At 37.9% G+C, this 22,706-nt stretch overlaps 1 protein-coding gene across 7 annotated transcripts in view; it reads right to left on the reverse strand.

Moving 5' to 3' along the window:
- Window positions 1–217: 217 nt before the first annotated feature.
- The window catches only part of MGA (MAX dimerization protein MGA), a 40,860-nt gene continuing 18,371 nt past the window's right edge, over window positions 218–22,706 (reverse strand). For 4 of the 7 annotated variants that reach the window (XM_072428687.1, XM_072428684.1, XM_072428685.1 and 1 more), the window contains 15 exons: window positions 22,350–22,496; window positions 21,493–21,553; window positions 20,945–21,411; window positions 18,561–18,813; window positions 16,830–17,420; window positions 15,218–15,508; window positions 13,248–14,515; window positions 12,693–12,802; window positions 10,527–10,575; window positions 9,528–9,704; window positions 9,102–9,213; window positions 8,765–9,001; window positions 4,699–4,848; window positions 4,172–4,306; window positions 218–2,173 (listed from right to left, as the gene is read on the reverse strand). In XM_072428687.1, the coding sequence (XP_072284788.1) occupies window positions 1,137–2,173; window positions 4,172–4,306; window positions 4,699–4,848; window positions 8,765–9,001; window positions 9,102–9,213; window positions 9,528–9,704; window positions 10,527–10,575; window positions 12,693–12,802; window positions 13,248–14,515; window positions 15,218–15,508; window positions 16,830–17,420; window positions 18,561–18,813; window positions 20,945–21,411; window positions 21,493–21,553; window positions 22,350–22,496 (5,085 nt within the window). In that variant the 3' untranslated portion in view covers window positions 218–1,136. Of the gene's footprint in view, window positions 2,174–2,233; window positions 4,048–4,171; window positions 4,307–4,698; window positions 4,849–8,764; window positions 9,002–9,101; window positions 9,214–9,527; window positions 9,705–10,526; window positions 10,576–12,692; window positions 12,803–13,247; window positions 14,516–15,217; window positions 15,509–16,829; window positions 17,421–18,560; window positions 18,814–20,944; window positions 21,412–21,492; window positions 21,554–22,349; window positions 22,497–22,706 lie in introns of those variants that run through there. The other 3 variants (XM_072428688.1, XM_072428690.1, XM_072428689.1) reach the window with 3 other exon arrangements.

The following is a 22,706-nucleotide window of genomic DNA, read 5'->3' on the forward strand; positions in this document are numbered from 1 at the left end:
CTGCAGAGATGGTATGAGGAACAGCAGACAAAGTGATGGGAACACTGCTATTACCGATTATACCCTTCAGGTGTATTGTGCCTGGAAGCTGAATCACCACAGAAGCCATTCCTACACAAACACATCCAAACAGATATGTAAATAGTAAACTATATCAAACAAAAAAATAATTATAAGAAGTTAATGTAAAAGGAGTCCAATATTATAAAATAAAATGTATCAAAGCACCTTTGTAAAATGTTACTGTCAAGCACGTATTCAATCATCCCAACATCTGCCATACACTTTGCAATCTTTTAAAACCATAGGCTGAGAAGTAATTTTGTAATAAAAAAAAACAAAAAAAAAAAACACATCAACTCCTACGAAGGTCCCTTAAAACAGGGACTTCACCAAAATTCATAATGTAAAGATTGCTCAATGAAACATGAGCACACCATACGATACACACTTAGTATCTACAGTAATACAGTAAATCAGTTAACAAATGTATCACATTCTACATGTGTGTACAAAAAAATTTGGTGTACAAAATTTTTTTTTCCAAAAAAAAAAAAAAATTATATAAATATATATACAATTTTACATGTTTAGTTTGAGAACAGAAATGATTGCTTGGCAGGCAAGCAGCAATGAACTTACTGTCCAGTAATTGGGGTAGGAGAGTGTTCAAGTGACAGTTAACACTGTTTCTAACAAAAGGTAAACTGTAGTAATTTGTCTTGTAAAGTGCAGATAAAAAGGTGACTGAGCTGTAGAGAATAGGGATGGAGGCACCTATGGTTTACTTGGTGTAAATTGTTCCAGAAGACAAATCTCATTTGGAATGTTTTACATTGTCCGTCTACTGGAGAATAACATCCCAAGTCGCTGCTTAGCTAAAGCATATATACAAATCAACAAAAATAATTAAAGTGCACCTGTCTTTTTGTAGCAGGAAACATGCTGAAAATATGCAGGCAACGAGGAATTTGAATGCTGATCCTTTTTACCACCAGATAGGGTTTTGTGTGTAATGAAAATGCGATCCCTATGCTCTTCATTTCAAAAATTATTCAGTCAAAACAAAATGAACAAAGGTTTAGCTGTATGCTTCAAGTAGCCAGAACATCTAACCATAAATGATCAAATCATATCTAATCCATAGGTTTTGGGGGACTTAATCGAACTGTAGCTGAAGCCAAGGATGGCATAGATTTGTTCCCCAAAGGCTTTTGATCGCTCTGTATACCAGAGCTTTTTAGTCCAAGAGGAGCCAATTTAGGCATAGGTCTCCAAAACACATTAGAGTCAGAGAGTACTCCTGGTTTATCAGCGGCCTGAAAAATTGCCATATTAGCAGAAGGCTGCAGATCATTCTCCACTTTAGTCAATGCTTCTTTTTTAGCTACATCTTCATATATAACAATACCTGGCTCTTCACTATGCTTAACACTTTCCTGAATCTCTCCTTCATCTAACTGTAGAAAGAGAGGACTAAGTGAAATGTCCTTTTCCTTTGGTTCTGACAATTCTTTAAACCCTCCAAAATAGAAAGGAGAGCCATCACCATCTGCAGATTTGCCAACACTTCCTCGAGATGGAGTGTCTGACTCTGAGAAGTCACAGCCCAAGTCACTATGGTCATTGTTTAATTGTTGATTTAAAAAAGCAATCTCATTCAAGAGAGATGTGAGAGTTTCATCTGAGTCCTCATGAACACCCATAACATCTGATAACTCGCTTGGCTCCAACTCTGCTTCATCTATTGCAGATGAAAGTTTCTTTAGTTCCAGCTCGAGTTCAGAGTCTCGGACATCCCCTGAGATGTTAGTCAAAGATGATGCATCCACAGGAGCCTTTTCACTGTTTGAAGATGCCTCAGCATTATCATTACTGATGTTAGTTAGGGGGAGAATCTCCGGAAGACTGGAGATAGACCCTTGGGTTATATTCATACCGGAGAAATGTATTTCCTGTACAGTTTCCACTGAATGGGATGTAGATGGTACATATTCTGGGGAAGGTGGTTCCCTCCTCACTGGCAAAGGATCAATAATAGCAGTGTTTATTGTTGTGTCTGCTTTAATCACTGGAGTATGGACTCCTAATTCCTGACTCAGGTCTGAAGAAGTTTCCTCTGCTAAGGACGTAACGTTGACAATCCTGGGCATCATGGACAGGTCATCATTTTCTAAAAAACAAAAAAACAACTAATCAATAAAAAAAAAAAAAACTATATTCTCTCCTATATCAAGTTTAACATACAACTGTGAAAATGTGCACAGTTTGATTAGTATTTTCTTTTTGTAAAAGGTCATGGACTGTTAAAATAAAAGCAAATGTAGAAGCTTGGCCCAAACTAAGGATCAGCAGTCAGTTGCTATGTTTGGAGTTTTTGCCTACATAATAAATGACTTAAAATTACATAAATGAGTAACTGAGGATTAAGAAGACTTGGGTGAAAACTGATGACAATTTCACCAAGGCACACCTTTCATCTGTAGCAGATTTCTTTGGCATTTATGACTACTGTCATGGTGACTGTTCCAAGATCTTAAATGCACATGTCCAGTTGTGCTAACTTATTATGTAACAAAGAACAACTCCAAAACATACATCCTAAAAATTGGTTAGCAATAAATAGGCAGCTTCTGTATATTTCTGTCATAAAGGTAAAAACAGAATATAGCACCGGAGCTCCCATGAAGAAAAGGAAACTAATACTGTGAAAGTCAGCCAGATTTAGGAGATGCTGAACAATTGCTTCATTAGAAAAGGTTCTATCAAAGACTTTTCAGACTGAGGTATTAGTTCAGCCACAGATGCCCTTTTCAGTATACAGTCATACAGTCATACATTTAAGTATTGTTTAGGACCATATTTATTAGGGGAACTTGTACCAAGAAAAATCAGGACACCGTTTTCTGCTTCTGAAAACCGGCGGTTGCCTGACTACTTCAGCTAAGACACTGCTTCAGAAGCAAGTCATCTTTGTCAAAATGAAGTGAAACTGCTTAAAATGTATGGCTTTTCCGAGTCAGAAAGCTACAGAGTCAAAGTTGTGGAGTGGGATGCTATTACTGGGTTCCTGAAATCTGCAAAAATAGAATCTGACATTTATACAAAATTTTATTTTATTCCTAGACTTAAGTACATTACAAGAAGTGTTTTTTGTTTTCTTTTTTATATTCAATTTAAAAATGTCATTGATTAAGCATGGAAAAACAACCAATAAATGTCCAATAAAATTTCCAACAATTGTTTGCTAAAGATTAAATGAAAAAGTAGAAAAAGGTGGACTAAAGAAGCAGCCACCCCCGATTATTGAATTCCAGGGTTTTGCGTATCAGGACATAAAAAAATCATCTGGTGTTTAGCAGGAGTTAAAATTAGGCAAGTACAACCTAAAATTAAAACTACACTTGACATATTTACAGCTGTGTGATTGTGGAAAAAAAAAAGTTTACCTGTAACACTTCCACAGGAATTACAAGGATATAAGCAGTAGCCATTTGACGCTAATCAAATTCAATTCATTTATTATCATTAGCAAATGTTTGACAGTATTCTGGTCTGGACCATTCAGGTGTATGTTAACAAAATGCCAGGGAGGACATTTATCAGCAATGATCTTATAAAAGCAATTTTGCTGTTCCAAACAATTCCATCATTCTACCTTGAGAAATATTATTCAGTGGAAATTATTCAAGATGGTTGCCAATCCCAGGAATCCTAGCAAAATTTCACCCCAGGGTCAAATCATATATTGCTCAGATAGATTAAAAAAACTCAGGAGCTACATCTCAGACTCTAAAGCCCTCAGCATGTTAAATGTTTAGGCTCATGACAGTAAAATTAGAAAATGACCAAACAAGTATAGTCTGGGTTTCCAGGTGAAGGTAGAATCTGATGTGTGCTGTTTTATACCTGATAGTAGATAGTTAATTAGTTTTAGAACCTGCTATGGACCAGAGAGATTTTTTCTTTGTTTTGATACATTACGTTTACACATATGGCGTACTTCGTTTTCTTATGACTGTACAACATGAATCTTCTGTCATGAATCTGGTATTGAAACAAAGATATGAACCAATGAATGGAGTAGAGACCAGGCTAAGAAGCAGTTAAGACAACCTAGAAATAAAAGTAAATCAATGATGGATATGCAAAGCACAAACAGGCCCCATACCTGGCTTGGTAGGAGATGGTGCTGCTGCAGAGATGGTATGAGGAACAGCAGACAAAGTGATGGGAACACTGCTATTACCGATTATACCCTTCAGGTGTATTGTGCCTGGAAGCTGAATCACCACAGAAGCCATTCCTACACAAACACATCCAAACAGATATGTAAATAGTAAACTATATCAAACAAAAAAATAATTATAAGAAGTTAATGTAAAAGGAGTCCAATATTATAAAATAAAATGTATCAAAGCACCTTTGTAAAATGTTACTGTCAAGCACGTATTCAATCATCCCAACATCTGCCATACACTTTGCAATCTTTTAAAACCATAGGCTGAGAAGTAATTTTGTAATAAAAAAAAAAAAAAAAAACCTACCTGCAAAAATTGTGACAAAGCTTATTTCATTTTAAAGTTTTGTAAAACTATTTAGGATATCTAGGTCCACCACATTTTCCCATCCTGACTTTGTAGGTAACATTTATTTAAAAATATTTAAAACTGTGAAGCACTGCTACATATTTGTTACCTGCTGGCATCTGTGCGGGCCTCATGTCAGCCTGCATAAGTGTTGGTGGAATGCCAGTGACCTGTCTGACCTTGGGTTTCGTCACTGCTGCCACTTGTCCTGTAGATGTCATCAGTAAATTGGGTGTAGTTATGACAGCTGCTTGTTGTGCTGTAAAACAAAACCACAAATGATTAGGTCTTGCTTAATACAATATACAGTGGTTATAAATAGGAAAACAACTGCTTCAAGTATTCATGCTTTGTTGCTTTGCGGCCTGAAATGTAAAGACATGCACACAAATATTTCTCTTGTTGTATTTATTCAATGGAACTTTTAAGATCCAAGTGAATGATATAATAGCAAAAGTTCAGAAAAATATTGAAAAAAAATAAATAAATAAAAACCTGCTGACCTGACCTGACCTCCCCTTCTGCATCAGTACATTGTAGAACCACCTTCTGTGTTAAATACAGCCTTGTGTTTTGGGATAGTACTCTACCAACTTTGCACATCTAAACTGTGCAGTATTTTCCCCAAGCTGTTCAAGCTCAGTCAAATTAGATGCTGGCCATTGGTGGACTGAAAGTTTTACCATAGATTTTCAATAGGGTTTAAGTCTGACTAGGTCTTAGTCTCTGACTAGGCCCTGCAAAGACATGCACTTTTCAATTTGCTGTATGCTTCACATCATTGTCATGTTAAAAGGTGAACCTACGTCCCACTGGCAATTCTCTGGTGGAGGACGGAAGTTTTCCTCAAGAATTTGATGGTACTTATCCCCATTCACGTTGATCCTGACAGGTGTCCCAGAATGTACTGGGTGTCTCTAAGATGTATTTTTAGGTGTTGATGCCAAATAGATTTTTCCCCTTGACTGCAAAATCAAGCAGTGTTTTGGAAGAGATCAAAAAAGATGCGCACACATGTCTGATAATTCTTGCTGAAGGTCCTCCACAGCTGATAAACTAACAACTCCTAGAAAACAACTACTGCTATGAATGTCAATGAAGGAAAGCAGGGCGCTGCTCGCTCAAAACTCCCCTCTCCAAAGGACAGAACAGGAGCTGTGTGTACAGCACTCATTCATTCATCCAGACGTTTCAAACAACAAAAATCCTACATGGGTACATAGACTTAATGTGGCCTTTCCTATTTCCTGCATCTATCTCGCACAAGCCACATTAATGAAGTACTTGTGATATTAATATCATAGCCACAAAATGTTCATTTCTTTCCATAAATGCTTGTAACTGCTTTAAAGTTGTCATAAACCTCTTTATAGCCTCTCTGCCATGTTTTCTTTTAGCTTTTCAAATTTGAAAGGACGACCTGATCTGGCCCTAGAAGTACCAAACACATTCCACTTCCTAATTTACAAAACCCTCACAGTGCTCCTACTATTGTGGGATCAATAAAGCTATTTTTAGTATTCCATCCTTGACATGTGCCTGTACACAACTACAGTGCTCAACCCAGAAATTTTTTTAAGCTGGGTGGCAAGAAATTGTAGGCGGGTGGTGGCCCCTGCATTGTGATGCAACTCTTCAGTAACCACCCAAAAACAGCCGGGTGGGTACTGGAAATTGCCGGGTGGTGCACCCAGCTAAAAGGGGCTGGGGAGAACACTGAACTATATCCTTGAGATTTTCTGACACTGCCTTGTCACCCATTGTTTGCCTTCAGTTGCACTACCAGCCACTAAAATGTTCCAGAAATACCTTTTTTATGCCAAACTAATGAAAATTGTTACAACTGATCACAGAAACCAATTATGAATCTTAGTGTGCAATGAAGAAGGGGATTGTGTTACATCCTAATAGGTATTTTGTATAGGAGGGGGGGTTCCTTATCCATCTCCATAGTTCTAGGTTTTTATTTTTACATTTTTTCTGAACTGTTGCTATTGTATCTTTCACTTCCATTTCGTTTATTGAATCGAGTGAACAAAGTTAGAAAACTATTTTTTGTGTGTGTGCGTGAGTGCACCTGTATTCGCTAGGCTGCAAAGCAACAAAGAATAAATATTTTGAAGAGCGTGATTCTCCATATCTCATATTTGATTTTGTTTCACTTTCAGCTGAGTTTTGTACTTTTGGTATCATTTCTGAAACCTCCATAAAATGTCCCTTTCTAAGGTACCCTTACAATGTAGTCTATCTACTTGAATTTAACATTATCTTGCAAGTACCTTGCTAAACATAAACAAGTCAGACCCTCCACTATTATCCAACGGATAAATGCACAGATGTTGTTATGTTTTCTATCTGTGTTTAGCCAGTGTTGGGATTCTGATATTTTGGAACATATAGCCAAGAATATCACTCTAAAAGTTCCAGGATCTACTACTTTCCAACGGTATAGATGTGGTGATCCACTGCCCATTAAAACTATTAAAGGTGGAGAGGTTAAACAGAAAACAATATTGCTTAACCAGGAAAAATGTTTGAAACTTGATTGCATCTACAGTGTAGGATAACTGTGTAATTAACTAGACTAGCCTAGATACAGAGATACAGAATGACAAATTCTTAGGCAGGTAAATCACAAACAAATGAACTTCCTTTGTACATGTAATAGTTTTCTTGACATTCTGTTTCTAGCCTTTGAGATGTAACCCCCCTAGCATTAATCCCGAGTGTGATTCGGGGTGGATTTTACTTGCAAAAAGTGGTAATCCCGAGTCACACTTGGGTTAAGAGAAGAAGCCCCCCTTACCTTTGCCCAGCGATCAAGCGGTGATCTAATAGTGATGCTGAGACATTTCTGAATTAGGGGGTGTGGCCGGGCGGAAAATTTAAAAGCAAGTTACTGAGTAATCTGCTTTTAAATACCACCCGGGGGCCCAGCCACGCCGCTGCTCGCATCAGCAGTTAGATGCAAAGCACAATGCAGGACTTCTGCATTGTGCATCACATCTAACTGCTGATGCGAGCAGCAATAGTAATTCCGGGGGTGGTGCCAGCGGGAAATCACCACTGGCACCACCCCCGGAATTTACTATTGCTCCTCGCATCACCCGGAAGATGTGATGCACAATGCAGAAGGTCTGCATTGTGCTTTGCATCTCCCTGGAGATGCGAGCAGCAGCAGCGTCCGTGGATGCGGGGGGTGAGGCAGGGCGGGAGACACAACACAAGTTGTGATGTATTCGGGGGGTGTGATTGGGCGGGAAATTTAAAAGCAGATTACAATGTAATCTGCTTTTAAATGGTTATTACAGGAAAAAAGACCACACGACATATAATAAAAATAAAAGTACACATTTTAGTGCACCAAACATCATTGCCCAGTGCCCTGATTTACATTTTGCCCACTATTATCCCTGACCTTTTGACATTTTTTGATAAATTAGTTTTTTTTTTTTTTGGATAAATTACATTGTTGTGGACTAATATTTCATTATTTTTTATATTTAATATTTATAATTATTTATTATATTATAATTTATGATTATAATATAATAAATAAATATAATTATCATAACCGGGAGTTAATCCTAAGAATTAGGATTATATAAACAAAAATTAGGATCACTTTTTGCTTTAAAAAACTGACAGAATTAGAACGCTAGGGGGTTAAAACATGCACATAATTTATGCCAGCAGTCGCCAACCGGTGGTCAGTGGTCCACGGGGAAAATTTTAGTGGTCCCCAGCTCTGGCCAGGAGAAGGACCCCGCTGGCGGGTTGCACTGGCCAGAACAACGAAACATGTCCCCCGTACAAGTTCCAGGCTCAGGGAAGTGGGTGGGCTGTGTTTCTGGACACAACCCGCCCACTCTCCCATCGCAGGCTCAGATCTGCTGCGATGGGAGAGTGGGCAGGGTTATGCCATCATGATGTCACTATGGGGGAGGTTTTTTCCCTTTGAGTGACACCCAGCTCTCCGCACATGTACGGAGCCGGTATTTTTAGTGGTCCGTGGGACCGAAAAGGTTGGTGACCACTGACCTATGTCAAATAATATACAACCCAAACCAATGTTTCTGATAAAGAAAACAGCTCTTTAACCAACTTTGCAGTCTTTAAAGCTCTGCTCAGTGTTCCTCAGAATAATTCAGTTACGGAAAGTAATTTGTACTTACTACCAGCGGAAAGCAGTGCATGCTTTCCTGAAATTATGATTGGCTTAGCTTTGCTACTTGAAGATTCATTAGCTTCATTCTTCAGTCTCAGAGGTTGAAAGGCTGGAAGAGGATTGTTTACAGATGATATGAGAGCATAATCCTCCTCTAAGGTATTCTTCTTCTTCTCAGCCTCTAAAGCATTTTGCTTTGCATATAAGTATTCCAATTTCTTCAGCACAACCTCCTTTGGTTTCCCTGTGAATTTGGAAATGAATGGAGCGTTAGAGAATGACTTATGGTTCATAGCAAGATCTGCTGTTTTAATACTTCTGCCCGTTTATTACATTCCACTAACCTGAGAGGTATGACACTTTCTTTATCAACTGAGACTGTGTCTGAGACACCAATGTCTTCTGTTTTATAAGACTATCTGCTGCGTCTGTTAACCCTTCGATTTCTTCTACTGCCTGAAAGAATGACAAAACATAAACAAAGCTTTACAGATACATCATGCTGCTAAATTACTTTAAGTTGAAATGGATATTGGAAGCTTTCATTTCTGATCTCCACTTTTTAGAGTGCTAGTTTATTGGCTTTGCTTTTGTCTTAGCTTTGGTATATAGTATTCTGACACCATATACAGCAGGCTTGTTCTGGTTTTGTAACTCAAACAAAAAGACACAGCCAGGCATCTAGCATTTCTTTAAAGGAAACAAGAAATGAGTGCTCATATACTCCTCTTAATAGAAGTGTCACTTCAACAAACATAGTTAGGACAAACCTTTTTAAGAATATAGCTCTTTGAAACTTTTGGAAGATTGTGAAGGCCAAGAGCATTCTTCAGCTCCTCAAAGAGGTCCCTCATCTCATGTCTTCTTTTTCGCTCATTTTCTGTGTGGTTCTGACGATGTACAGTATATTCTCCATCTACTTGTGAGAATATATCATCTCCATTCACCTACATTTAAATGGACAAACAACTTGTTATAATCCGATTTTGAACTTTGCCAACTTGAAAGATTAGCTCAGCAGATGACCCTGTGATGTTTCTACATAATGTCAGAAAAAGGTAAGCATTAATAGGACACAAAGAACTTTAAAGAGCCCAAGCGCTACATTTGTATCCATGTGCCACATGTTACATGGAGTAGCACATACATTAATAAAACCAGGAAAATGCATGCATATATCAGGAACAACAACTATGGCAGCAAAAGGGTATCTGGAATGCAGTGTTTGGCCCGCACCCAATGACAACGTTGGGTAAAATACTCCCTATTTATTGGTGTCCTTGTCTGCAATAGAAATCTCTCCTTTTTGCAGCCTGATTGAAGGGTTAATTGCTGTAAGACTATGTTTTCTTTTTAACTCTTTATTTTAGGGTCACTGACCTGGAACCAGCAGAATACAGACTAAATGTGCAATTTGTAAGTCAGTAAAAAGTGACACAATGGTATGTGCAGCACACCTTCCTTCCTGCAGTTTAATGTAATCTATGTTTATAATAGTGCAGGTAATCAGGGAGCTCTTGCAATGCACGTGACAGTGTCAGTACTCATCGTTAGGCTTAGGTCAGGGAGGAATGGGTACATACAATGACAATTTTTTTTATTTTATTTAAACACTGTTGACCATTTACTACTTGAAAAAAGAAATGGCCATCATCAATATTGCCCAAAGCTAACCAATGAGGGCATCTCATGAAGTATTTGTATGCCTTTTTGGTGTACAAGGCAAGGGAAGCAATCTGCAACAAGATCTACATTCCTTTCAGCCTCACCTTAGAGCCTTTCTTCCGTCCTTTTGAACATTTTACAATGGATGTACATCTAAAAAAAATGAAAGGAAAGACAAGTTTAGCATATTACAGGAAAATGACCCAAAAAAATTACGCAACAGGGCAGTCTGTTTACCAATAGGAAGATTTGTTTTCACTTTCAATTTTGTAGACACAACAGGAACTGAAAGAATATCTCTACAAAGTGAGGTAAAAACATTTTTAGACAGCAACAAGGTTAAAATATAGTCAGGTTTTAAAGACTGTATCTATCTGTTGGGAGATTCTTCTTTTCTGTTTGTCCTGGGGAATATTATTACCTAGATAAAGGATGGAAAATTCCAAATTTGAGGTGTTGCCAGGAATAAAGGAAAACTTTTTTTCAACTGGGACATAAACTCATAGTTCTCCCCAGAGGTTTTTAGCCGGTTGCTCCGCCCGGCTGATTTGAATACCCCGCCCAGCTCTCGGCAGCTCTCATCCTCGGATGCACGGATCTCAGGCTGCTGTGTGTCATCCGTTCAGAGGATTGCTGCTGCTGGAGAGCTGAGTACGCAGCTAAGCCTACATGTGGAAGAGACACAGGCAGCCCCGCCCCCATCTCATAGCACAGAGCTCGGATTACTGTTTAAAAAAAAAATGAAATGTATCCAGTGTGTATAAAGTGTGCATGTCATTCTGCATCCTCACAGCTCTGTATACAAACCTCCATATCTCCTAATATGTATGTCACAATGACCTGTAATGTTCAGGGTGTACAGGGGACCCTCATAGATACTACTTACTACAATTGCAGCCCCCCAGGTACAAAGAATTTCAAGATATGGGGGTCACAAATGGGTTGTGAAGTTTGGGGTTGCTATTTCAGGGGAAAGTACAACTAGGAGTCCTAAATTGAAAGTGGGGACCCCAAGTGCAAATTGGGGACCCCAGAGCCACAAACATAGCAAGGAACATTGGGGAGGGGCCCCTTAATATATACCTACCTGTCACAAATCTATACCTATGAAACTACTGTCTGCTCTTCTTTCTACACCAATTTCTCTGAGGGTGGGGGTACGCAACTGAAAATATAGGTGCAAGTGTTGGGCACATTCTCCCCTTACAATCTCATTACTACAGCATCATTAGAACATAAAACACTCTACCCATTAATATATGCCTCCCTGCCCTGTTACACATTCCTGTCCTCTTATCTAACATTCTGAACTTAAATTCATGTGGAGACGTAAGAAACCAAAAATATAGGTACAAGTGGGGAACATCTGTGACTAACATCCCCTAAAACTTCATCACTATGGCATCATTAGAAAATTAACTCGGCCCACTAAACTTTATTGAGGTTGAGGTGTCGGAAGGTTACAGTCATGTGTAACAAGGAAGTTTTTTTAATGTTGTAATGATGCCATGGTGATGAAAGGTGATCGCCACTCGTGTCTCCCACTTCCACCTATATTTGATTCCCTGCACCTCTTACTTCTGGAGAAATTGGGGTTTGAGGTAAGATGCAGACAGATATGTGTAACAGAGCAGCAAACTTTGCTAGGTAGAGATTTATGTTCTCATAGTGCCATAGTAATAACATTTTAAATGTTTAGCCACAAGTGTCCCCCAGTTGCTGAAACAATAAGAGGTTACTGGATACCCATGGCATAAACAACTGGGAGCACTAAATTTGCCGTGTTTTGCCACACCCCCTTTTTTTACCACCCGCCTACAGCTTCCTACCACCCGGCTGAAAAAAATTTCTGGGGAGAACACTGTAAACTTCCAAGTGACCAAGAGGGCAAGCTCTTTTTGGAGAGATGTCCTTCAAGTTCATCTTGTATCTACAGAAAGTAAAAGAACCCCCCCCCCCCCCCCCCGCTGATGATGCAGCAGAAGGTGAGGTTACTGAAATTATTCAACAGTACACAGATGACAAAGATGACATTGATAAATTGAAACGTATTTGTAATGGGTAAGACAACTTTTTTATATCAGGCATTTTTGACTTTTACATATATTTCAACTTTTTCAATAAAATTTCAATAAAACAAAAAAAAAAATTACCATCCACGTATACAGAAAACTTAAAAAAAAAAAATATATATATATATATATATATATATATATATACACATACACAGAGATGTTTTACAGCTGTTTACAATGTAAGCGAGCACTTACGTGTCATTTTGTGGGGTCACAGAAGTAGCTGTAGCCTTTAGATGTGCAATGCTAGTTTTCTCAGACAGTTCTTCCACTGTTTCAATGTCCACAGACTCATCAGCTTCACTCTAAAGATTGAAAAACACATGCAATAATGATGTAGTATCTATATGTCCTGGCACTTGTAAGATCTTTGGACTTGAGTTCACAAGTCTGCATAAATGCTCCGGTCATGATCATAGATCCCTCTTTCCATGATTGAATGTTTAGGAGAACATGCCTAAAATGGAAAGGGGGAGAGAAAAAAATGGAAAGCAGAGAAGATCTCCTAAATTTTTGTAACATAGAGATTAGCTGGTTTCCCCTGTCACACTCCACCTATAAGTAAAAAGAATTATTGATCCTTTACCCATTAAAAAGTTTTAGTATAAAAATTTTTGATGTCCACTGTTCTGTGCCTTGCATTTAAATGATTTAGGATATCTTATTGCAGTAGTAGCACTAAGTCAGGAATTTAAATTTACACAGCACATGATTAAAACATTTTTTTGTAAAGAAAATAAAAGCACTTACTTCATCCTCACTGTGGGAATTGTGTTCGCTTTCTTGTGTGCTACTATTGTAACCAGGATCCAAGGGAAGGGTTTCATTTTGCTCGTTCACAGTAGTAAAATTAGTGACTAGATCACCTTTCTTGCCGTTCTCTTCTTCCTTCTGTTCAGAATTACTTGGAGCTTGTGGATTAACCTCTGATTCGGATACTGGCTGTACCTGCACAGTCCTATATATCGATTCAATTGCACATACCCTGTCTTGTTCTAAAGTTATGCTTTCAGCCTTTGGTCTTTTAGGATTCTGGACATTTTTAGTAGCTGGATTTTGAGGATACTGGTCACTTACAGCAGGTGAAATTGTAGAATCCTGCACACTTTCATCCCCTGGATTTTCAATATCTTGATCACTTATAGAAGCAAATTTTTCAGGATAATGGGCACTTTCTGCTGCTGGAGCTTCCAAATCATAATCAATTTTAACAATTTGATTATCATCATTCTGGTATTTTTTATCTGCATGATTTATAGGGATTGTTTGTGAAGAGGTTTGAACTTCCATATCTGTGCACTGCTTAATGCTATTTTCTAATATCGTCCCGTGTAAAATATCTGACTTTTCAGATTCATTTATTTTAACCTTTATCCTAGAGGAGACTGTGCTTATTTCAGCTTCTCCCATTTTTTCTACTGATGGAGTAAAAACCTCCTGATCTGTAGCTGTAACAGATTCTTTAGGACCACTTTGTTCATCCACCATATTAGCAGTGTTATCTGTTTCCATGCTGGATAAACCTTTGAATCCGCTAGTATTTTCCTGGTCTACATTTTTCTCACTTGATGCAAATTTTAACAATGAAATGTCTATTAATTTTTTTGAATCTATTACAATTGTAGGTTTATTAGGTATTATTATAATTCTGGAGTTAGCAGCAGAATCCTGTGGGCTGGAGCTCAGGGCAGTAGTTTTTGAGCACTTAAATACCGGCAAACCACCTGACTGAATGGCAGAATTTGGGGATGTAATGACTCCACAACTACTAGCAGAATAAGCTGCAACTTTGGGAGCAGATGGAGAGGTCTCAGTGCTAACTTTAGGTGGTGTACCCAATCTTAGTGTAGCAGCTGGAGATGGACTTGTTGGAATTACTGTAATCCCAGATTTAACAGGGCTCATCCTAGAAAAAGTTTGAAGAGCAGGTGCTGGAGGAACAGATGATGACCCAGTGGCAGCAACAACAGAACTGTCAGTCTTAGTTTTAGTTGGTCGTTGAATAGCCAGTGGAGGACCTTAGGATGGAGAAGAAAAATAAATTGGTCAATTTAAAAAGTTTCAAACATTTTGAAGTGCAAATAGGACAATAATGTGGTAATAAAATCACTACATTCATCAGATAATCATCCATAAGAATATTTATCAACTATGTTCCTTTTCTTTTCAAAGTTAGTGAGTAATGTATAACTATTGATACCACCATCATAATCATAAGCACAATATGTCTGATTTATTAAAGCTATCCAAGGCTGGGGAGAATACACTTTCCTCAGGGAAGCTGGGTGATCCAGCAAACCTGAAATGGATTTCTTCAGTCATTTGCTTACAAAAGTTTTGAATCCTCCTAGATTTTAAACTCTTCGGGGAATGGTCCTCTCCTCCTTCTGTGTCACTGTCTGTATCTGTCTGTCACTTGGATCCCCTATTTTTTGTACAGCACTGGGTAACTGGGTGCACATTAAAGCTGAAAATGTTCATCCTTACACATTAGGAAAAACTCAAGCATGCTGCTAGCAGGGGTTATTCCTTGAGATGCCTATAGTTTTCTTGTTTGATCCCAATACTCCTATAAATGGTAAAATAACCCAAAATTTTAAAAGATCAGAAATTTAAGGATAAATACTGCAGAATCAACAAGAGGAGCTTTGCAATTCCACCCCTTTCCTTATCCATAGAATACTCAACTTTATCACACTGAATGGTTTATTTTCATGTACCTGTGCGGATAAGAAATCGCTGATTTTGCTGAACGTTGGGAGACTGGACTTGTTGCAATGGCACGAGCTGAATAATTTGCCCGTTTGGGTGCCTGAATAAGTTCATTCCATTAGGACACTTAATGGGTTGTAAAACCATTTTCTTGCCAGGACTTGTTGGCACACACTGTACTGGGCGAACAGGGGCAGATCCATTGGCTACGGGTATGAGGAGAAGTCGAGGGCCCAATCGTTTATCCTGAGGTCCTGGGGTCAAGGTAACCCTTGATGATGCAGCAGAAGGTGAGGTTACTGAAATTATAAACAGAAAAACTTTAGCTGCAAAATGGGAAAGATACCTGAAAGCATTATCAATTTTTTTTTAATTTTAAGATAATTGTAATTAACACAGAAAACGCTATAAAATAAGAAGATGTATACAATTAAATATGATATTAGGCCAGGTGGCTTCAGGCAATTAGAAATGCCTACGGACATTACATAATCTATTTGTTAACGGTTGTGGCTGGACTAACAAATACCGAAAAGTCATCTTTTTTTGCTTAGTTTTCTGGCACCCAGGTTAAAAGTATACAAAAAGAAAAAGTATATATACATGAAAGTATATAAAACACAAAACTTTTTTTTAATTCTAAATAGGGTTGAGAATGATTGAAACTTTGGAAAGGTTTTTCGCAATCTGTGTCTCATTCCATAAAATTGCCATCACTTTCTATACTATGGACTATAGAAACAGAATGAAGGGCTTCTAAAATAAGGGAGGTCATCCTACTCCGAAACGTCTTAAAGTAGAACTATGCTGAGAAATTTTGAAAGCCACTTTTGCTGAACTCATTTTGAAAGAATAGAGAATGCTATATTGTCTGGATGCAAAGCATATTTGTTTTAGTTCCAGTTGTTTGATTCCAGGCAAACATGCATGCCCTAAACAAAATCTATGATTTGAGGAATACTAAAGGGAATCTGGGTGCCAGCTCAAGAAAATAGCATGTTTTGGAAGCAGATCAACAAAAGCAACATACTATCATTATTGAACATGGGTGATCCAGCAAACCTGAAATGTATCTGGTCCAGGATTGAAAATATTTGCCAGAAATTAGCCAATGATTTTGAGAAATCCATCTCAGACTGGCTGGATTACCCATGAGTCTATCTTCTCAAGTCTTGGAGAGAGTTGATAAATCACGCCCAATATCTCATTTCATTAGATAAATACGTAAGCATTTGAGGACCCTTCCACAATGTAGTCAAGAATAAAGATGACTATGAACCCAGAATGTCACATGACCCCTGATTCAGGTAAAAAAAAAAATCTAGGCTTTTTTCTTAACGTTGCCTAATGATTAATTAGAATTGAGCGAAGAGGGTATTAATGTGTAGTGAAGAAAATGATTTTTGTCTACAGATAATTTTAAAAAGGTACTTTTGAAATAAATCCAAAAATATTTATTCTGATCAATATTCTGATTGAATTACATTGATAAGTTCTGGAAAAAAATATCTGAATCTGACAGCTTTATTTCTGGTATTTTTAACACTGAAATTATAGTGTTTACCACACAGCTATCCGAGTCTAAATATATGCAGCACTTGCACATTACAAATATCCTACCTGTTCTTGTCACTGCAGGTCTTCCAGTTGGGGAGCCAACCAGCCCAATGGTTGGCACATTGGCTGAAGCAACCAAACTTGATGCCAATGAAGCAGCAAGAGTTTTATTAGTACCAGGATAGGCTGGAGAATTGACAGATGAAGAAGTCACAGGTGGACAAGGAGCTCTGATTAAAGCTGGAGGTGGTATTGACACACTCTTAGGAGAGGAACCCAATGGTGAAGTAACCATGTTGGTGCTACCATTTGATAATGTTGGAGTTACAGGGAGAGAAGAGTCTATTGTTAACAATTTAGGTGCACCTACAACAGGTGAAGGTAAAGAGGCAGCTTGGTTTTTACTGGGTGAAACAACACCAGACAACAATGGAGTAGCTGATGCCACGTTCCCAGAAGAAGATGAGACAGATGTAACCCCACTGCTTGATGATACTTGAGTTGATGCAAGCAAAAGTGGAGAAGAATTTTTATGCATCTTTGGCAACCCCACAACAATGGATTCGGGTGATCTGATTTCAGAACTTTTCTGTTTTAGGCTTCTGTCACCCTTGACTTTCTGGGTCAAGACACCACTGGGTGTAGATGGTAAAACTGTAAAGTAAAACATGTTGATTAGCACCTCCCAAGTGCAACAGCTGCATGAATGTGACAGCCTAAACTGTCCTAAAAAGGACTAAGAAAATTTTCTTCACTTCTCGGGGGTCTATTCTTTTCCACCACTGCCATCTTCTTCTGTTTTAATTCTAGTTCCGACGAGTACTTGCTTTGGCCATTGTTCATGTAACAGCTACACACACACACACACACACACAAGCTATAATAACCTAGCACAATTCTCAGCATCTTACAGATGTCAAGAATACACCAGGGCCTCTGCACTGCACATGCCAGTGTGCTATTACTAATTTTTCCTTGCAGACAAGTAAGAGTTTATTGGCTTATACCTTACGATAAATCACTATCAGGAAGAAAAAAAAACTCTACCAACGAGCACATGTGAATATGTTTTGTTTAAAGTTCATTTAAAGACAACATTTTTGTTTTGTTTTAGACAGTGAAGAAGGATTCAAACTTGTCACCATGCACAGAAATTGATGGGAAATTTCTCAAGACATCTCAACAGACAAGTAAAATTATAAGTTTTGGATATCATTTTTATATCTATTCTTAAGAATATATAAATACAAACACAGTATATATTGTGTGTTAATTAATTATATTATGGGTTTCCAAAAGAAGAATGTAATAATATTTATTTAAACAAACATTTTAACTAATGGTTATTATTTCTTTTAAACTTTATGTATAGACGTTTTTGTTTCCCTATTAATATTTATTTTGCATCAAATATTTGTGAAAGCATCATGGGTTACCCAAAGATACAGCTCAGTAGGAGCTGCCTATCTCAGGCTCCCTTTGTGTAACATATAATCTTGGACTTAGGTTCTTGGCTAATTTATAAGGTCACTGCTTAGACTCAATTGTGCAAGTATGAGTTGAAACTTGGGCTATCGAGCTGTGTAGATAGATGTTTTACAACAAAACACTAAGATGACTAAAAGGACCACCTGCTGGCAGAATAGAATACTAGATAAAAAGGAGAAAATACATAAACAATTATTTGTATCCCATAAAAAAGTCAAAAAGGAAGGCAATACATAAAACTGAATTATTCAATTACAAAAACTGTAAGAAGTTCTAATTCTAGTTCTAATTTTGTTTTGTACATACCTGTCTTACTTTGTGGTAAAGTAACTTCAGCTTTCAATCCATCTGTGGTAACTTTTGATTTTCTATTTGTTGAAGAAGATTTTGGCTCAGCCATAATAGGAGCCTCTTTGGCACTGGCTTCATTAGTTTTAGACATACAAAGCAGACTTGGCCGTAATCCATCTATAAAATGAGCTGGAAATGTATTTTCTGAATGCAGTGCTCCCATCTGGCCCAATATAAATTTAGCCTGTGGAAAACCCTTTCCATAGACCTGTAAAACATTAAACATAGTTTTAGAATAAAGGGCAAAGAATAGATGTCTTGTAGAATTAGGCTACGTACACACTTCCAATGGTTCTCAGGGACGATATCGGACAAGAATCTGAAGTGTGTACGGAGCGCGGCGTTCATTGTCTGAACGACTGCCCTGACGGATCCACGGACGATGAACAACGAATGATCGTATTGCAAGAGAAGGGGGGAGAGCGTGCAGCAGGATGCCGCTCCGACACTCTCCCCCTCCCCTCTGCATAGAGCAGAATGGTGCTTTATGTACACCACTCGTTCATGCATCCTGGAGTGCTTAGTCATTGGAAAGGATCTTAAAAGATTCTTTCCAACGACTATAAATGCAAGTGTGTATGCGGCTTTAGGAATGGTGAACAGGTGATGGCTAAGTTAAAGTTTGTTTGCAGATATAATAATACCCGTCATCATATCAAACTTACAATCACTAGACATACTAGCTACCTCTATTGGACAATCAGTACCACAGACAATAGCCTCCAGCTGAATATTTATTGATTACTGATTTATCACACCGTGTACTCCACGGTGTCCCTCTGTTGAAAACACCATATTGACAAGAGGCAGGACTTTGCTTTCTCCTTTCTCCAACAGGGATAACAGAAAAGGGTACATTGGTGAATTCACCAAATTTTATTTTACATTTTGTGAGACTATGGCTATGTACAGATAATCAGAGAATTATAGGAAAATCCGAAGTGTACAAAAGTCTCTTGGATTGTAAGCACTTTCAGACAGGGTCCTCCCCTCCTGTGACAATATCTGAGTTGGTCCCCCAACTCTGTTCGTCAATATGCCACAACAGAGCCATATATGACGATTAGGAATGACCTCCAAGCAAATCAATGGAGGAGAGCAATGTAGGGTGCTTCCTGCTTGTCCTCTCATGCTCTCCATAAAACAGAATGGGCACTTTGTGTACGGCATTGTGTCACTGAAACAATCATAAAAGATAACTTCCAGCCACGAAACCTTGCTTGTGTATTTCAGCCTTACAGTCACAGGTAAAGTGCCTGAATCTATGACTGCAGGGCACCTCCAAATCTAAATAAGCTAAAGCTAGCCTTTGCAAAAAATCTGACTATATCACTTATGGAAAGTTTGCTAGTTTGCCAAAATATACAACTTTTTGAAATGTTCTAAACAAAACAAAACTAGCCTTTTATTCTATATACTACTGCAATTGTATGGAATAGACATTTTTTTTAGATGACATTTTGTAGAACCATACCAGTATTAGGACTTTTAAAAATTAGTATTCACTGATGGAACTAATATACATTTATTATATATTAATATATATTAAAAAAAAAATCAGAAATATAAACAAACAAAAATGTTCACATCTTTTAATTCTAAGGTTTTACGTACTGGAAAATTTTTAAAAACTAAATCACCTGGTCCTTAGCAGGTCCTGAAAAAAGTTAAAGCAGAATTTCTATAAAGAAAATTTACTTACCTTTACCAGTGAAAAGCCCTCAGTCCCTCCATAAACCGAGGCCACAGCTGTCTCAGCTTATGGCGTTGGAGGGAACATCTAGTGTGGACATCTTTATTCTTCTTCACATAATCTGAACTCACACTGCACTGGCGTGGGCGCGGGTGACATTTCTTTCTGCAAATGTTTCTTTCCAACACTATTTTTTTTTTTTTTAAAGTAAAGCAAGTCCCTAATGCCTCACCTCGGGCATGCATACTAAAAGCAGACCACAGTTTCCTGGCATATGTGACGCAAATATCTCAGGAGGCCAGCAGTTTTTACTGCCGTGGTGGTAAAAACAAAATGGGAGGGGACCCAACTTAAAAAAAAAAATTCCCAATGCTGTGGCAGGACCCTAAGAAAACTGTCTTGATGTTTGATATATCAAACCTTAAAATTGAAAGGTGGTGTTCTTTTTCTCCTGACTGTATATCTCAGCTGCAGTTGTGGCTATAATCCATCAGATCTCCTTTTAAAACAATACATTGAATAAAAGAGCACTATTAGTACAGCTGAGAGGAACCACTCAGAAATAATCAGAGAACTAAGCCCACTAATAACTTATTTAAAATGCTATAATAATTGTATGTAGGCATGCGTACAAATCTTTTCTTACCTGAATGAGCTCAGATTGGTTGAGCGTAGAGTTTTTTAATCGAGCAACCAACTTTCCAGCTGGATTGACCTTGGTGTAGAATGGAAGACCTTTTCCTCCATGAGACTTTGTGTCTTTTTCAGCATTGGTCTCCAAAGCTATTTGCTCAGGAAGTTTTATGCTTTCAGTCTTCTTTACAGGAGGAGGCTTTGCAGTGACCTGATCTGTTTTCTGGTCTTGAATCACTGATATCTTCACACAGGAAGTGCCAGAAGCTTTGGGTGTATCTCCATCCCTTGTACGTGATGTCAGCTCAATATTTAGGTTGCCTACTCGGAAGGATTGTGTTTCTTTGTTATCAGTATCCTGTGGGACAATATTAAGAATTGTTTGGGGATCCTGTTCCCAATTGCACTCAGAGACAATCTTCAGTAGCTTTGTGGGGCTGCTGCTCTCTGTTTTCTTGTGTCTTTTTTCAGCAACCTCTGCTATAAACAAAAGAAAAAGTCAAGAAAAAATATAAATAAAACAACAAAACTAACAACACACATCAAATTACGCTTCCATACCACTGTCTCCTGCATTTTCTTTTTCCTGTTCTCTGTACTTGCTTGGTTTATGGCTGTTTTCCTGAAACAGAATAACATATTTAAAGGTTGTTGCAAAGTCAAGCTAGCTCAAGAAATACAAATAAAATTACCCTGACACTGGGTTTAGGAAATTACACATAGGCCCTGATTTATTAAAGTTCTCCAGCTTGAGAGAATATACTTTCATCAGCTGAGTAATTGAGCAAACCTGCAATGGATTTCCTAAAATCAAGCTATTTGTTAGCAAATGTTTTCAATCCTGGGCCATATCCATTCCAGGTTTGCTGGATCACCCAGCTTCACTGATGAAACTGTATTCTCTCCAGCCTTGGAGAACTTTAAATAAATTAGGGTCATAGTCCTAGTCCCACTGCCTTTATCACAGATTTCACATCTGACACACTTCTAAAATTAGGTGCTTGGTCCCTTCTTGCATTATGTGGTTCATTTTGCTAGTTCCTATGTAGGGACCATACATATATAATATATACAAGGGGGCCCATTATTACCTTATTTGTATTATATATATATAATACAATATATATATATTTAGGATGTGAGGTGGGTTCTAACCTTTCTAACCCTAGAAAGTTTTTTTTCCCTCAACTAGTAGATGATGCTTCAAATAGAGCAGAGCTAGTTCTGGGCTTTCCTAATATTACGCAAAGCACACGCTAAGCCAGGAGGAAAATATTTGTCATAAGAGTTGTACACAGACAAAAAAAAAAAAATCAGTTTATAAACATATGTAAAATTATACAGGTGTTTTCTAACAGAAATATTATCTTAGACGTTGTTTAGAACTGAAGAAAGAGCTTAAAGAAACAGAAAGATACCTTTCCAGGGCTCTCAGAGTGGGTACATAAGATGTGGTCCTTCTTGGCCTTGTCCTCTGGTGCCTTACAGTTGTAGACCCTTGCACGTGCACATGTCATACTATTTAAGTTATGCACATCTTCCACATCCACATTCTCTGAAAGAACCTGTAAAGTGGTAAAACTATTTAGAAACTTTAAAATACCATGTCAGATGTTAGAAATATTTGGATCTGTCATTTTAGAATTCTACTATAGAAATGCCACTAAACCTAGAGCCTTAAAATTATTATCTGGGCATTCGCTAAAACATCCAGTCCAGCAGGGTGTGATTGCAACTTCAAAAGCCATGCTAAAGATGGCTATGCCATATAGCTG

The sequence above is a fragment of the Pyxicephalus adspersus genome, chromosome 12, assembly GCF_032062135.1.
Source record: "Pyxicephalus adspersus chromosome 12, UCB_Pads_2.0, whole genome shotgun sequence".
Lineage (NCBI taxonomy): Eukaryota > Metazoa > Chordata > Amphibia > Anura > Pyxicephalidae > Pyxicephalus > Pyxicephalus adspersus.